General features: G+C 38.8%; 1 protein-coding gene and 1 long non-coding RNA gene across 2 annotated transcripts; one reads left to right on the top strand and one right to left on the bottom strand.

The window, feature by feature from the left end:
- The first annotated feature begins 1,502 nt into the window (after window positions 1–1,502).
- On the top strand, window positions 1,503–16,526 carry ART4 (ADP-ribosyltransferase 4 (inactive) (Dombrock blood group)). The gene is made up of 3 exons (XM_005570219.5): window positions 1,503–1,860; window positions 3,674–4,385; window positions 15,472–16,526. The coding sequence occupies exons 1-3, from the start codon at window positions 1,672–1,674 to the stop codon at window positions 15,561–15,563; spliced, it is 993 nt and encodes a 330-aa protein (XP_005570276.3). The 5' UTR covers window positions 1,503–1,671; the 3' UTR covers window positions 15,564–16,526.
- Window positions 10,253–12,739, bottom strand: LOC141408028 (uncharacterized). The gene is made up of 2 exons (XR_012420051.1): window positions 12,143–12,739; window positions 10,253–11,819 (listed from the first exon to the last, which is right to left on the bottom strand). It is a non-coding gene; the product is annotated as an uncharacterized lncRNA (long non-coding RNA).
- Window positions 16,527–16,902: the final 376 nt, after the last annotated feature.

Genomic DNA, 16,902 nt, shown 5'->3' with positions numbered 1-16,902 from the left:
CTAAATATAAGATATTTATTAAATAAACTTTGGTGCAAATAATAACAATTGGTTTTATTTATTGGAAAAGTTCTAGATGCCAGATGCTGTTCTAAGGGTTAAGAATGTATCAACACTAAAATGAAGTTGGTACTATTGTTATCTCCATTCAACACATGAGGAAACAGAGAGACAGAGAGGTTAAGTAGCTTGTCCAAGATCATACATTTAGGAAGAGGGAGTACCAGGAATTGAACTGAGATGTCTTATTCAAGAGTCCATGTTCTAGTCACTTATCAATCTTTTTCTGAGACTGTACAGTCTGTGGATCCACCCATGCTATTTCATTATGTGGCAGCACCTATATAATGGAATACAGTGAACCTTTTTTGAAAAATATGTTTCAATGGTATTAAATTATATAGGGACATGCTTACAAAAAAATATTAAGGGGAATAAACAGTATGCAAAACTGCATACTATATTAGTTCTAGAAACGTGTGTGTGTGTATGTCTAAGGGTGTATAAATCAAAACCCAGACCCTAATTAGTGGCTTTCTCCAACTGATGAGTTATGTGTAATTTTTTCTCCTTTGTGCTTTCTAAATATTCTGAATATTTGTTAATGAGGCAGAACTGCTATGATCATCAGAAAATTTAGATTAAAAAAGATTTAGGTTGCCAAAAAATACTAGAATACTTAAGAACAGCATTTAGTTTACCTTAAAAGTTAAAAACTGAATCCAGAAGTAAATATTTGCAAGAAAAACAATTATCAAGGATTGCTAACTTTTAGTTTCTTAAATAATGAATCCAGAGTATAAATACAAAATATCTGCAAGAAAATATAATTTTATCAAGGGTTGGGAAGAGAGGAAGGATGTTCAGACTAGAAAGGGTAGTACCTAAAAGAGAGTGCTTAATAGAACTCTGCTGGATTAAGTTTGCACAGTGGACCCTATTTTGACTTATGTCAGCTCTACATAAACAGTCCCCTGACAGTCATCATTAGGATTCGCTGGAGACTGGGATTGTGTGGACAGACAGCCTGATATCTTCAGAAGTGAAAATGGGGGAAGAGCTTTGAACCCAGAGGTACAATCTCTGGATTGGAGAATTTCAAAGGTGCCAGGGAAAAGCAGTACAGAGCGCCTTCTTTTTGACAATTACCCTAAAACACAGTTAGCTCTGTGACAGCCCGTCCTGGGCAGGGCCTATCAGCAGTGCCAGATGAGCCTATAGACACCCACCTTGAGGTGGCGCGTTCCCAGCTGCCCTGCGCATGCCAATCTTATCAGCTTTGATGGAAGCCTGGGGCTCCAGATAAAGCTACTTGGCCCCAGACACTGGACAGAGCATGCTTTTTCCTGTTTGGCTGGGAAAGGGAAGGCTGAACTGCTGAGTCTGACACTTAACAGGACTTTGGCATTCCCCTGAAAACAGACTAGATCAGAGATTTTTTTTTTTTTAATTGAAAAGTAACTTGGGTTCTCTTTAGAAACCCTTATTTGGTGCACACATCTGGCTATTTCACAGAGATTTCAGTTTTGCAAAGAAGTTGATTTCTTCCCTCAGACAAGCTATTAGTTGTTGGTGGGCAACAGAAGTTGCTCAGCATAGACAAAAGCAAAAAAGGTTCCTGCTGAGACCGAACGAAAACCTCAAGAGAGAACGCTGAGAATTCATCTCAGGATGAAGATGCAAGGGCAAAGGAGAAGCACTTGTGATACAAGCAAATGGGGTCCATTGATGAACAGATGCAAGAAGATTCTTCTCCCAACTACTGCAGCTCCTACAGTGATAAGAATCTGGCTCCTTGGAGGCCTGCTGCCATTCCTGCTGCTCCTCTCTGGCCTGCAGAGACCCACAAACGGTTCTGAGGTAGGGGGACAATTGAGGAGGTGATCTCTTTATGATCAGTGCTTCAACAGAGCATTCACCTGGCCACAGCCTTTAGATGGCCCAGACCTTAGGCATTCAGTTTCTAGTTTCATTCCGACATTTTAACAAATCATGTTAGTAAAGAGTGTTGAAAACAATTATTAAAATTGTAGAATCCTTCATTGTTTGTACACGTGACATTATGGATGCTAGTGGCATAGAGTTATTTTCTTGATCCACTGTAAAAATTAAGTAAAATATTGCTTCCATAGTACAAAACAATGCAAAATAAACCAAGTCTATTTGGCTTTAAACTCTATCATACAGATTGACTTAAGTTTTAAGTATTCTAATAAAGATCTGTGTAACAAAAAAACAACCTAATGTCAAGAGATGACAGAGTGCATATTTGAGATCTAGTAACATATTAACAAAGTTTCAGAGTTCCTCATGACAGTTGACAGAACATTATGTTATTGGTTTGGTTTGGTTTGGCTCGGCTTGGCTTAAACAGATACCGTAGACCTATTTTAATACCTGTTGTGAAGAGTAATTGGTTAAAATCGTTTAGTCAGTCTTAAAAATGTGTTCTAGTTTACAAACTAGCTGATGTCTCTTTATAAATAACACAGTAAAAATACCAAATGGGATGTTCTTTAAGTTCCAGTTCCAACATGCTTAATATTGACTGGATGGAATGTGATCCTTTAACATGTCCCTTAATGAGCACTGTTTATTAGGAAAACACCATTTCTTTGCCAAGAAAGAAATGTTTTAGAATTTATATAATTTACATATGGCTCTAAATGATAGACCGATGATATTCTGTGGACTTCTATTCAAATCTGTCACTTCAGTTTAACATGCACCAGATGTCAATAAATAACATTCTGTTGGCCACCCATTAGAAAGGAATGTCCTTTGCCAGAAGGGGAGGGACTTGCCTGGGCACATTCCTGGCCACTGTCCAACCCTTGACTCACTCTGCTCTCCCTGAGGTGGACAAATGTACTCCACTGGCAGCATGGGAAAAAACAACTGGGTGTGCTGAGTTTGGCTCTGCTCTTCTTCCTCCTGCGAGTTAGCCTGATGGCAAAGGGCATCAGTTCTCTGTTTCCCCATGACAAGAATCTTACCTGGGCAGGTCCCAGTTCAGTACTGCCTGCAAATGAGTCAGTCCCATTCTGGAATTTGCTCTTAACAAGCCACTTGCCATCAGACCTAACGATGTGACTGCTGTAGCGTGCCCTTATTCAGTAAGAAAACAGACATTTTGGCTTTCATATTTTGTATTTTTATTATCAGTGTTTTCAGAACCCGGGTAGACAAGAAGGTTGTTATTTACGAGAGCCCCCCCAGTACTATTCATAGCTTAAGGATAAAGTTCAAGGATTTAATATAGGTTTTGGGCATTCATAAAAGTGATATTTTTGAAAACACTACTGAGAGAATAGAAAGGGGGGAAAGCAGAGGAAACAGAAAGTATAATTAAACTATAAGATTATGAATTTTTTCTTCAAAGTACTTAATATGCAAACATGCTGTGATTTTATTGATGTTAAAAGAGTTACTCCCTCTCTGGGGAGATGAGTTTTTCAAGTTTTCAGTAATTTATTTATCAAACCAAATTCAATCTCTAGCACAGGTCATTGACACAGGAAGGATTGGAACAGTGTAATGATTTTCAGTGAAACTTACTTCAGCAAATATTGGTTTCCAGGAGAAGACTTGGCCTTATAGAGTACAGCAAATCTGCAACCACATTCACCATCTGATTTGAAAAATTAAACTCAAGATTTTTATTTTTTTATAGGTTGCGATGAAAATCGACTTTGACTTCGCACCAGGTTCCTTTGATGATCAGTACCAAGGCTGTAGCAAAGAGGTTATGGAGAAACTAACTCAAGGGGATTATTTCACAAAAGACATAGAAGCCCAGAAGAATTACTTTGGGATGTGGCAAAAAGCTCACTTAACCTGGCTTAACCAAGGAAAAGTTCTACCCCAGAACATGACTACCACGCATGCTGTGGCTATTTTGTTTTATACATTGAACAGCAATGTTCGTTCTAACTTTACTAGAGCCGTGGCCTATGTTGCCAGGGCTCCACAGCAGTATGAACGTTCATTCCAATTCAAATATTTACACTACTACCTCACCACAGCAGTCCAGCTGCTGAGGAAAGACAGCGTCATGAAGAATGGCACTCCTCTGTGCTATGAGGTGCATTATAGGACGAAGGATGTCCACTTCAGCGCCTACACAGGTGCCACCATTCGATTTGGCCAATTCCTCTCCACATCCCTCCTAAAAGAAGAGGCACAGGAGTTTGGGAACCAGACACTATTTACCATATTCACATGCCTGGGTGCACCTGTACAATACTTCTCCCTCAAGAAGGAAGTCTTGATCCCTCCCTATGAGTTGTTCAAAGTTATAAATATGAGCTCCCACCCAAGAGGAAACTGGTTGCAGTTGAGGTCAACTGGGAACCTGAGCACGTACAACTGTCAGCTGCTAAAAGGTATTCTTTATCTAAATTGAGGCCATTCACAGACCACTGCTCTTTTATAAAAGTTATTTTTTCTCAGTGGGCTTGAGGGGAAAGACCAAAAACATGAAAACTGGCCTTCAGTAATGATGGAACTGACAGATTAGAGAAAGCCACTTTATTGGCTTCTTCTCTTTTCTTCCTGCTCCATTACCTCTAGGACAATAAGTTTTGCAATGAAATTATTGTGTAGAAAATTGCAGACAGACAGAGTAAAGCTTGACTGGAAGGTGGAGCATAAAGATAGCACTTTTAACTTCTCCCTCAAACTCATTGTTTTTGTCATCGTCATTACATGGATAGGAGTTCTAAAAGTAAAGCAAGAGGCAAGATATTTATTCATTAATTTTCTGTTCATTAACCATCTTCTATTGTGATGGGGGCCCTGGAAATACAGAATGAATAAAGCAAAATAATAACCTAGGAGGATTTTTAGTCTAATGAGAAATGGAAATATGAACAAATGTATACACTCAGAAGTACTAAGTGATATACCAAATATTTAAGCAAGAGCTGTGGCTGCTCAGTGCAGGGAGCTACTCATTCTCTCCAGGAACAGTGAGGAAGGCTTCATAATAGAGAGCCACAGGGGACTTGTCATGAGAATGGCGGTTTTCAATGAAAGAAAAGTCATTTTAAGCAGAGAATAGCTTGCTGTGGTTTGAATGTGTCTCCCAATAAGTTCCTGTGTTGGAAGCTTAATCTCCAATGCAACAGTGTCATGAAATGGGCTCTAATAAGAGATTATTGGATCTTTCCTAATAAGAGATGATTGATAAATGGATTAATGTTGTTATCATGTGAGCAGGTTAGTTATTGTGAGAGTATGTTATTGTGAAGACAGTCTGATCACTGGTGCCTCTCTCTGTCTTGTGTGCCCCCTTCTCTTCCACCATGTTATGGTATAACACAAAGGCCCTCACTAGATGCTGGAGCTATGCTCTTGGACTTCCCATCCTCCAGAACTGTGAGAAGTATATTTATTTTCTTTACAGATTACCCAGTCTGTGATACTCTGTTATTGCAACAGAAAACAGACTAAGATACAGCATATGTTAATCACAAGGATTTCAAACAGCCTGGTGTCTTCTGAAATTCTGGGTGGCTGGTATGTAGGATGTGTAGGATATGGGAAAAGAATAGGAGTAGGAAGGGAGGAGGGGATTTATCCAGGTGGGAGAATTCTGACAGGGCACTATTATAAAAGGTCTTGTATTTTTTGCTAAGGACCTTTTAATTTTATGCTGTAGGTAATAAGAAGTCATTAGAAGTTTTAAGGAGTAGAAATCAATTTGATCAACATCTTAGAAAGGGCTCTGATGATATTGTGAAAAATGAACTGAAGTAGGAAACATTAGAAATATCAAAATACAAAAAAAAACGTTAAACTTTTTTTAAGAAAAACATGGCTGATCGAATTTTATGTTGCCACCTAGTCATTTCATGGAGGGGTAGTTGTGTAGCAAATCCTGTGCTCTGTTAGATTCAGAAAAAAAAAAAAAAAGACTGTCTTTATTAATATATAAATTTATTCACACTCCCAGTTAGCTGCAACCCAGTTGCAGGGTCTACCTTCAATATATCCCCAAATTCGTCTTCGCTCTATCATTATTGCTATGATTTATAATTCAGGCTCTCAGCATTTCTCAGCATTTCGGGGTGGTAGTGTTGCAAAGGTGTTCAAACTGGCATCTAGACTGAGGTCTAGAATCTGCTCACTCTGTCCTAGCTACATATACAGAACAGGGAGAGGAGACCTATTAATACTGTCATCTCCTCACATTTCCCCTTGGAAGCATGGCAGCAAAACGAGTGAAATGAGTATCTGCCCCACAGACACAGGAGATTAGTGTTTGTAGAGGATGAAAAACTATAGTAGAATATGAAGAAAACATTGAGATTTTGATAATAAACCAAAACATTCATAGCCAGGTTCCAGGATTCTTTAGAACTACACCTGACTAGGATATGATTACTTCATTCTCATCATGAATTTGGGGCATATAATTCTTCACTAGGATAGTAAGCACAGTAAAATATATTCAAAGAAAAATTACAGAAGACTTATATCAAGCATTGAGTGGGAAACTGTGGGAAAGAAGAATATAATATGAACTATTACTCACATTCTGCCACTCTATAAACCTCAAAGAAAAATATTTCAGGACACCCCCACCCAAATCAATCTTTGCTTTCCTATGGCGAAACTACTCAAATGCAACTTTAACTTAGTTTTGAGTTAAGGTTTAGCTGGGGTAGCCACATATATCACTAAATTCTGAAAGTTGGGTTGGTCTTAATGAAATATTTGGAATCACAAATCACACTTAAGGGAATCAATAATCTTGTATTGCTCTGTAAGCTCCCTGTGGTCAGGAACTTGACCACAGAGTATTTGAGAGCTAGGCAGGCAGGCAGTTTGAGCCCAGACCCACTCTGTTTGAATTTATATCCCACTGTACCACTTAATAGCTATGTGTTCTTGGTCAAGTTGCTTAAACTCCAAGTTTTTTCATCTACCTAATAATCATCATAACAGAACCTCAGAAGACTTTTGTGAAAATGAAAAAAAAAAAAGTAAAATTATTGGCCAAGTGCGGTGGCTCACACCCATAATCCCAGCATTTTGGGAGGCCGAGGCGGGTGGATCAATTGAGGCCAGGAGTTTGAGACAAGTCTGGCCAACATGGTGAAACCTCATCTCTACAAAAAAGATGCAAAAAATAGCTGGATATCATGGTGCACACCTGTAGTCCCAGCTACTAGGGAGGCTGAGGTAGTGGAATCACTTGACCCCAGGAGGCAGAAGTTTCAGTGAGCTGAGATCATGCCACTGCACTCCAGCCTGGGTGATAGAGAGAGACTCCATCTTAAAAGAAAAATAAATAAATAAAATTATTTGTATATTATATAGCATATAGTAATAGTAAATTAGTGTTAGCTATTACTAACTTCAGTCCTCTGGCACATAGAAGTGCCCAGCCTATTTTGTTGAATGGTGAATGAATGAAGCATTCCCTTTTACATCTCTAAGCAATCTAAGCCTTAGACCACATTACCATATAACACAATTAATTAAAAACAGTTCCAATATTTGAAGAAGGGAAAATATTCTAGAAGCTTCAACTGCTAGTCAAAAGTAAGCTGTTGTCACAATGTAAATGATCGACATGGTCACTTGCACTGTGAGTTACCATAACTAAATTTTTCTCAGAAATTTATCAATTAGAAGCTTGTGTGGCCATGCGGCAAAGCTTGTAAATGGCAGAATAAAAAATACCACTGGTCATGGAGGATAATATTTTCTTTATAAATTGAAGTGAAGAGGGAAGAGATAGGTCAGAGGCATCATATAATCAGCCAAGAGCTGGAATTGGAGCATCTTCTCACCCTCCACAGCTATGAAACTATCTGAGAAGGTAAAAGAGGGAAAGGAATAAGCTCACATTGCAGGGATGCCTTTCTTCCTTTGACCCCAGACTCTGACTAAGGGTTGCAGAGAAGGCTGCTCCATCCTCTGGTTCCACCTGACCTACTTAAGCCTCATCTGCCATTGGCTAGTTGGCATCACAGTCATTTAGTTGAGGGCAAAAAATTCCAGTAGTGCCCCCTTACCTATGGTTTTGCTTTCTGTGGTTTCAGTTACCCATAGAACATATTAAATGGACAATTCCAAAGAGAAATAATTCCTAAGTTTTAAATTGTATGCCATTCTGAGTGGTGTGATGAAATCTTGTGCCTTCCCTCTCGGGATGTGAATCATCCATTTGTTTGGGGGATCCACAGTCTACACTGTGAGTCACTTAGTAGCCTTCTCGGTTATAAGATCTGCTGTTTCAGTATTGCAGTGTCTGTTTTCAAGTGACCCTCATTTTGTTTCATAATGGCCCCAAAGTGCAAGAATAGTGATCTTGGCGATTCAGATATGCCCAAGAGGAAGTGCCTCCTTTGAATGAAAAGTTTAAAGTTCTCGACTTAATAGAAAAAAAGAAAAAATTGTATGCTGAGGCTGCTAAGATCTACAGTAAAAATGAATCTTCTACCTGTGGAATTGTGAAGAAGGAAAAAGAAATTCATGCTAGTTTTGCTGCCACACTTCAAACTTTATCATTGGTGGTATATGTACAGGAAAATAACATAGGGTTCAGTACTACCTGTAGTTTCAGGCATCCACTGAATGTCTTGGAATGTATCCACTAAGGATAAGGGGGCACTACTGAATACGGTCTTGGACAGTACACAATATCTACCTCTTCTGATTTAAAAAATGTTTGATTGCCGGCCAGGTGCAGTGGCTCAAGCCTATAATCTCAGCACTTTGGGAGGCCGAGGCAGGTGGATCACAAGGTTAGGAGATCGAGGCCATCCTGACCAACATAGTGAAACCCCATCTCTACTAAAAATACAAAAATTAGCCAGGCATGGTGGCACACACCTGTAATCCCAGCTACTCAGGAGGCTGAGGCAGGAGAATCGATTGAACCCAGGACCACAGGTTGCAGTGAGCCGAGACTGCGCCACTGCACTCCAGCCTGGGCAACAGAGTGAGCCTCCGTCTCAAAAAAAAAAAAAAAAAAAAAAAAGTTTGATTGCCTTCAGAATGTTTTCAGTGATTCGCTACAGTGTTGATTGTTGTTTGTTTCTTTGTTTTTCTCTCAATCCATAAGCTAAGGAACATCAGAAAGTCATTTCTTGATAAGTAGTACTTACCCCAACATTGTGGAGCAGTATCGGACTGATCCATACATGAACAATAAGAGGAAGGAGGTAGTGTGTCTGTCTTATCTGGGGTCCTTAACAGGGAGGAAGTGAGGTCAGCGGACTCTCCCCAAACCTGACTTTCTAGATAGCTGCTATTTCCCACTTCACTGCTCCACTAATCCCAGCCTAGGGAATTCACAGATGGTGTTCTGGAGCACTGATACCTAACTCCTCATGAAACTGAAATCTTCTCTGGACGCTGTTTCTCATTCTTTCAGCCTTGTTTTGTTTCATGAGCAGGAGCCACAGGCTATTCTGTGTCCCCAGAAGTCCCTATAAGCCAAGTGAATTATGTTTTCTCTCCTGTTCCCTCTCGATCTGACAGACATGATACTGGAAAGACCACATGAAGACCTTTAAAATTACCCAGCCAGCATACCGTAATTCTCCCAAAGAAGAGACAGTATATTAAAGAGCATAGCTTCCCCAGTCCTTCAATTTATGCTAAAATCAGTCCAGTTAACTCGTGACTCAAGTTTAAAGAGTTTCCAGGAATCGGTTGCTTTTAGAGAGACAAGAGATCAAATTAATAGCATTATACAATTTTAGGAAGTAAATTTGCAAAAGAAAAAAATTGTCATTCTAAACTAACAGCTTTCACTTTCCCCTCTAATTATTCTATCATCCCTCACATGACCTATACTCGTTGCCATAGAAACAGGTGTTTTCATGCCCATTGGAAGACTCAGAATATGTTAACAGAATGTTAGTTATTTGCCCTTAATCTTGCTTCCTTCAGCAAAATAACCTACGCCAAAAATCTGTAGACACACAAATACATGCTCTGTTCTATATCGTTGGATTCACAAAGAACAGGGATTTATTTGTTAAAATGTTTCACATAATCAAAATTCTTAACATGTTTCTAGAAAAATATAGGCAATTGTTTGCAGTCAGCCTGGTTTTACATGTAAACTTCACTTTTTAAAAACCTGTACGATTCTGGTGGGGAGAAAATGAATGAATGCATGTAAAATCTCTTAGAACAGTATCTGACAAATGTAAGTACTCAAAACTTTTGAGATACTATTACTATTACCATTATTATTATTTATTTTATTAGATTTCTATTTCTTCCCGTTTTCTTTTACTCTGGGCTTCAATTATCTAAAATTAGTTTACCCTATTTGTGGCATCACAACGACCTTGAAGTAGAGTGCCTGTCTCAGATAAATGGATGAAAGAATGAGTCATTGAATGAATCTGGGAGACCACACGGCATGGTGGAAAGTGAATAAACTTTGGAGCCAGAAAGATTTGGGCATATGTTAGCAGCTAGGCGGCCTTGTGCAAATGACTTAACCTCTGAGCCTGTTTCTTCATTTATAAAATGGAAGTGATACTCACCTTGTGGGAATGCTGTGATAGCATTGGTGTCTCTGCATCCTCTCAAACACAACTGAGAAACTCTGGGAAAGTACTTTGCACATGGAAGTGGGATAATGGCTTAATGGCACAAACATGTGCTTCAGTGAAATTGATAGTAAGAAGAGAAACAAAGGAAGAGGCAGAAGGAATAATGCTTTTCATTTTCGGGTGCTAAGTTTTTGCTAGGTAATATTCTAAAATATTAACAGTCATGCTCCTTGCATTTTGACAGAAAGAGGCTATAGATAGCATTTGCCTCAAACACTAGATTAACTTGATATAGTGCACATCAGTTTTGCCTTTTTCTGTTTTTTAAGAGACTATTTACTTCTGAACAGTCTGATAAAATTCAGATTCAGATTCCATGCAATAGAAGTTATAATCATTATAATCTGTATTTCTTCCACACTTTCTACCCTAAGGCAGAGATGACCAAAATCAGGTTATAATACACTGATAAAATGATATTTGTTTAGCAGTTTAGTTTACAAAATGCTTTGACACCTGTTATCTGTTTAGGTTTTACAACCACCCTGTAAGTCAGGTTATTGACTCCGCTGTGCTGATGTGAATGCTGAGATTCAGAGAGCTTAAGTGATTTGCGTAAAATTATTCACAGTTTACAAATGACAAAAATAGGATCCTTCCCCATGTTTTCTAATAAGAATTCCAGGACGGTATTCTCCACAGACTGGTTTCAGGGGATTCATTCATTCTTCAGCAAATATAACTGAGAAACTGCCATTACTTTTAAGCTTCTTGACTGTGACTATTTACATTAGAAGTCAGTTCACACACACATAAATATGCAAATACACACATATTCATAAAATACAACAATTATCCTTTTCACAGGCAGTATAATGCTAGTGTTTTCCATTCTAACCTATTTTATTACATTATTCAACAATGACGACTATGACCTCCTAAGCTGATGTCACAACCCGTCAATGGATCACGTTCTCCAATTTTAAAAAAATACTGTAAAAAGGTAAAGAGAAAATTAAAAACTTTGAAGAGATAGTCAAATACAAAACTAAAGACAACTACAAAAGTAAAAAAAAAAAAATCTGAGGTATCCTCAAATAAAACACTTTTCAGTTTGTAATTAATTTAATGCACCGCTGTCTTTCATTTATTTTCCTAAATATACGGTCCATCTAACAACAATAATGATAACAATGCCGGGTAGAAATGATAATGGCCATACAAGAGATAAAGAAAAAGTATCAACAGAGTTACTTACTTTAACCTGACATAAAATTAAAAGGAAGCTACCTTTGGCCGGGCGCGGTGGCTCACGCCTGTAATCCCAGCACTTTGGGAGGCCGAGGCGGGCGGATCACAAGGTCAGGAGATCGAGACCACGGTGAAACCCCGTCTCTACTAAAAATACAAAAACTAGCCGGGCGAGGTGGCGGGCGCCTGTAGTCCCAGCTACTCGGGAGGCTGAGGCAGGAGAATGGCGTGAACCCGGGAGGCGGAGCTTGCAGTGAGCCGAGATCGCGCCACTGCACTCCAGCCTGGGCGACAGAGCGAGACTCCGTCTCAAAAAAAAAAAAACAAAAACAAAAAAAACAAAAAAAAAAAAAGGAAGCTACTTTTAACATCCTAATTATTATAAAGAGGGCTTATGAATTTTGTTGAAGAATGAGTATGATTACAAGACAGTAGCGTCTCTATGTTTGTCTCTTATTTGGGCATCTTCGTAATAGCAGCTATCATTCATTCATTCAACAAATCATTATTTATTGGGCACTGGCTATGTTCTAGGCACTATCCTAGGTGTAGGGAAGGAAATAGGTGAAAATCTCTGCCCTTTGGGGATTTACATTCTATTGATGTGAGGCAGAAAAACAAAATAAAGAAGTAAATTATGTCGTAGCTGGTAGGCGTTAGGTACTAAGGTGAAAAATAAAGCAGAGTAAGGAGATAGGGAACACCATGGGAGGGAGTGGTAATATTAAACTGGGTGATCAGGGAAAACTTCACTGAGAGGATGACATTTGAGCCAAGGTTGAAAGGAGATGAGAGAGCCAGTCCCATGAATATCTGAGGAAAGAGCATTCCAGGAAGAGATCACAGCAAGTGCAAATGCCCCAAGTTAGAAGCAACACCAAGGACGCCAGTGTATGGGAATGAATGAGAGAAAAGTAGTAGAAAGTGAAGACAGAAGATGATGTAGATTTGATCACATAGGACCTTGAAGGCAGTTGTAAGGACTTTGACTTTTCCTCTTAGACAGGATACCACTGAGAGGTTTTGGGCAGAGAACATAGAAGATTGTGTCAAAACTGATCTAGCAGCCCAGTAGAGAATAAACTGTAATGAGGTCAGCAGAGAAACCAAATAGGGGGCTATTTCGATCATTCACATGACAGATGAAGGTGGTAGAGTGGAGGCAGTAAGGTTTGACCAGATTCAGAGCCAAGAGGAGGTCCTGACACACTGGAAGTGAAGAGTGAGGGAAAAAGAAGAGTGAAGGATGACTCCAAGGTTTGGCTAGAGTAACTGAAAGGATGCAGGTGGCACTCACTGAGACGGAGAAGCCTGGGGATGGAGTAGATTTAAGAGCAGGAGTTTGGTATTTGACACGTTATATCTGAGCTGTGCAATAGTAACCCAAGCAGAAGTGTTGAGTGGATAGTTGGATGCATGAGTGTAGAATTCCGAGGAGTGACCCAGGATGGAAAGATAAATTTGAGGTCAGTGGGTGATCGGTGCTATTTAAAGCCATGAGACTGGATGAACTCCCCACAAAAGTGTGTAAATAAAGGAGAGAAAATGTCCAAGGACCAAACCTCAGGACACTGCCATTTTAAAAGGTCAAGTACAAAGAAGATGGAGAGGCTGGGTGTGTTGGCTCACACCTGTAATCCCAGCACTCTGGGAGTCTGAGGTAGGTAGATTGCTTGAACTCAGGAGTTCGAGACCAGCCTGGGCAAGATGGTAAAACCCTGTCTCTACCAAAAATACAAAAAAATAGCCAGGCATGGTGGCATGCGCCTGTAGTCCCAGCTACTTGGGAGCCTGAGGTGGAAGAATCACTTGAGCCAGGGAGGCCAATGTTGCAGTTAGCAGAGATCGCACTGCTATACTCTAGCCTGGGTGACAGATCAAGACCCATCTCAAAAAAAAAGATGGAGAAGGAATGGCCAGTGAGGGAGGAGAAAACCGATAGAGTTGGTGTCCTAAGAGCAAAGTGAAGAGTAAGTAGCAAGGAAGATGGAGTGATTCACTATCATAAATATGGTTGATAGGTCAAATACAGTGAGGATTCAGAATTGCCATTTACATTCCAGGAAGCTCAACATATAATCTCTTGAATCAGACGCTCTAGGTTAAATACTGGTTCTGTCGCTGACTGTGTGGCCTAAGAGAGACCCTTAAGCTCTCTAAATACTGGGAAAGGGTGGGACTGAAAATCCTTCTGATCTTTAGCCTCAATGAAGAGGAAAAAAAATCGTTTGAGAACCATTCTAATGACTGATCTGCTAAAGCAGTATTAATGCTTCCTAGGTCTCTATAGGGATTCACATAATTTGATTTTAACACAAACTTTGACAAAAGTTTAGAAAGATGTATGCTCTTAATTTTCCTTGCCAACTCTTATTGGTGAAAATTGAGGTGTTGAAAATTACTGTATCTACTCCAGCCTGGGTGACAGAGTGAGACCTCCATCTCAAAAAAATAAGACAGAAATTACTAATTATTGTGTGTATATATATATACACACACACACAGAGTAAATTTCTGTCTTTTCTGTCTTGAATTTCTACTTGTATACACACACACACACACACACACACACACACACACACATTCCTATATAGAAATTCCAAAAAACTCATAGATAGATAGATAGATAGATAGACAGACAGACAGAGTGTGAAAATAGTAGAAATGCATTTCTCCCTCATCTGGTTATCCTATCAAAGAATATGAGCAAATATTGAGGCAATTAGAGTTGAATCTCTTCCTCCCAGAAACATCTTTTCTACCTGAAACAATCAGTGAAGACTGGCTGAAAAGAGATTCCAGTCTTTATTTAGACTATTCTTTACGGGGTTTCCATCTCCCATCTCATTTCAGTCCCCATCCCATTGTATGGTCAATTATTAGTTATATCTGACAATTTTTTTTTTTATTTTCCAGTTTTGCTTCCACACCGAACTGACTGCTAACCTGTCCCACATTTCCTGTGAAAGGTGTATATGTGTAGTACACACACACACACACACACATACACACACACACTCGAAACAGGACTATGTGAATATTTCTTGCTCACCTTGTAATGAAAAATTCTATGGATGGACATGTAATACACAGACAAACAGTTTAGTGGTTAAGAATGCAGAATTGAGACAAACTGGCCAAATTTGAATGGTGCCTACACTACTTACGAGATGTGTGACACTGGCAAGTTTTTTCACATCTCTGTGTCACAATCTCATCAACTAAAAACCAAGGATAATGACAATAAAAATGTCATAGGTTTGTTGTGAGGCTTAAGTAAGTTAATATATAGCAAGGGCTCAAAATAGATACTAGCACAAAAAATCAGCATTCAGTTTGCGTTAACTTTCATAATGGTGATGAAGATGATGATAATTAAGATGGAGATAATGATAACAGTGATTATGCTGCTGGTGATGATAAAGATGGAAAATCAGATCTCTACCACCAGCTGGCTGGGTTACCTGGGAGTACATCTTTTAACCTCTTGGTGTCTGTTTCATCATCTACAAAATAAGCAAGTTATGTTCGAAAAATCTAAAAGAATGTGTTTTAAGTAGCTAACTTCAAATGTTTTTATTAGGAATTTTCTAAGTTAAGAAAGTGGATCAATGGAGAAATGAGGTGGTTTAAAAAAAAAAAAAAACTCTGCTACCTAAAATATCTCTAACTTTTGTTTTGTTTTTTACAGCTTCCAGCAAGAAATGCATCCCTGATCCTATAGCTATTGCATCTCTCTCCTTTTTGGCCAGTGTCATCATCTTTTCCAAAAGCCGAGTATAAAGGAATCTTGTGACTCCTTTTATTTAAAAAAAATTTTAAATAAAATCTTTTTTATTGGCCTTTTGGCTAGAAATGGAAATTTGTTTTCCAGGAAGGATGATCCCATCATACTTCTGCTGAAACCAGTACATGGCCTCCTCTTTGTTAATTCTCTTATGCCTTTCCTTGCACCCCTTTGCCTTATTTCAATCTGAGCACCCTAAGTACTCTTGGGGAAATCACTCTGCCCATCTAGCAACTGATGCAGAGCTGGCTCAGCCCACTGACTGTGATTGGCCTGTAACTCAGGCCTTAGCCAATCAGTATATTTCTTCTTCACGGACACAAAGATTCATGCTGGAATAGAAAATGTTCCAATCAGAGCCTGTAAGATACAATCAGGGTACTTTTTTGGAAATGCAATTGGAAATAGAATGGGAGCTTCTTTTCTGAATGGATATTAATGAAAGCAGGGTAGGAGCTTATAGCTGCCAGTAGAGATCCTGCCACCAGGAGAGGAGACCGAACCTCCTTGAGAAAGGACCTAACACAACAAAGGAAGAGCTGATAAATGAAAAGAAACTGAGACCTGATGAGAGTGTATAAGCCTCTGGATCCAACTTTGCCTAAACCTGAATACTCCAAGATTTTTCATTATATAAATCAATAATTTATGGTTTTGCCTGCATAATTTGAATTAGATTTTCTATGTGAAGCATCAAGCAGTTGAAGGAGTTCCAATGAATACAAGGACTCTTCCTTTTTTTTTAAATTTAGTTATTCCAAATAGGAACAAATCAAAGAAGATCAAGTTAGAAAGCAAAGGACAAATTTTTCACCAAACGGAAAAGCTTTGAACCCCAGAGATTAATCAAGGTGTGAATTTTCTTCAGATATTTTTATGAGCATTCAAGATCAAGCTAGTATGGTCTCAGATGAGAAGACACATGGAAACTTGAGAAATAAAAGGGAAAGTTAATGAAAGATGTTAGTGAAATCTCATTCACCAGCACTAATGGGTGTTCATGGATGTTCCTAAGACATTACAAAAGTTAAAATTTAAACTCATACGTTAATTTATAGAGAACTTGATGGCAAATTTAAGTCTTCATAGCAAATTTAAATATTAGGAAAACATAAGGGTATGTGTGAAGGTTAACAGAGATTATGAGAAGAAAAAAACACTGATTACAAACAAATATCAGCGATATCGTAAGGTCTCATTACATGTAAACTAGCAGATGCAGAGAAGTATAAATTGTTGAATTGCATAGCTGGAAATGTTCTCTAACGCTTCCCTCAGGTAGTAATTTAGGTAGAGACATAAGGGATTGTTTAACCTGATCATGATCACTAAAGA

The sequence above is a fragment of the Macaca fascicularis genome, chromosome 11 (assembly GCF_037993035.2).
Source record: "Macaca fascicularis isolate 582-1 chromosome 11, T2T-MFA8v1.1".
Classification (NCBI taxonomy): Eukaryota; Metazoa; Chordata; class Mammalia; order Primates; family Cercopithecidae; genus Macaca; species Macaca fascicularis.
The sequence above is the reverse complement of the archived record's forward strand: the minus strand, read 5'-3'. Positions and strand labels throughout refer to the sequence as shown.

Excerpts from the sequence above, each read along its gene's own strand:
- ART4 (XM_005570219.5), top strand. The coding sequence starts at position 1,672 with ATGAAGATGCAAGGGCAAAGGAGAAGCACTTGTGATACAAGCAAATGG. Across the intron at positions 1,861-3,673 it reads GACCCACAAACGGTTCTGAG|GTTGCGATGAAAATCGACTT; the intron begins GTAGGGGGACAA and ends ATTTTTTTATAG. Across the intron at positions 4,386-15,471 it reads CAACTGTCAGCTGCTAAAAG|CTTCCAGCAAGAAATGCATC; the intron begins GTATTCTTTATC and ends TGTTTTTTACAG.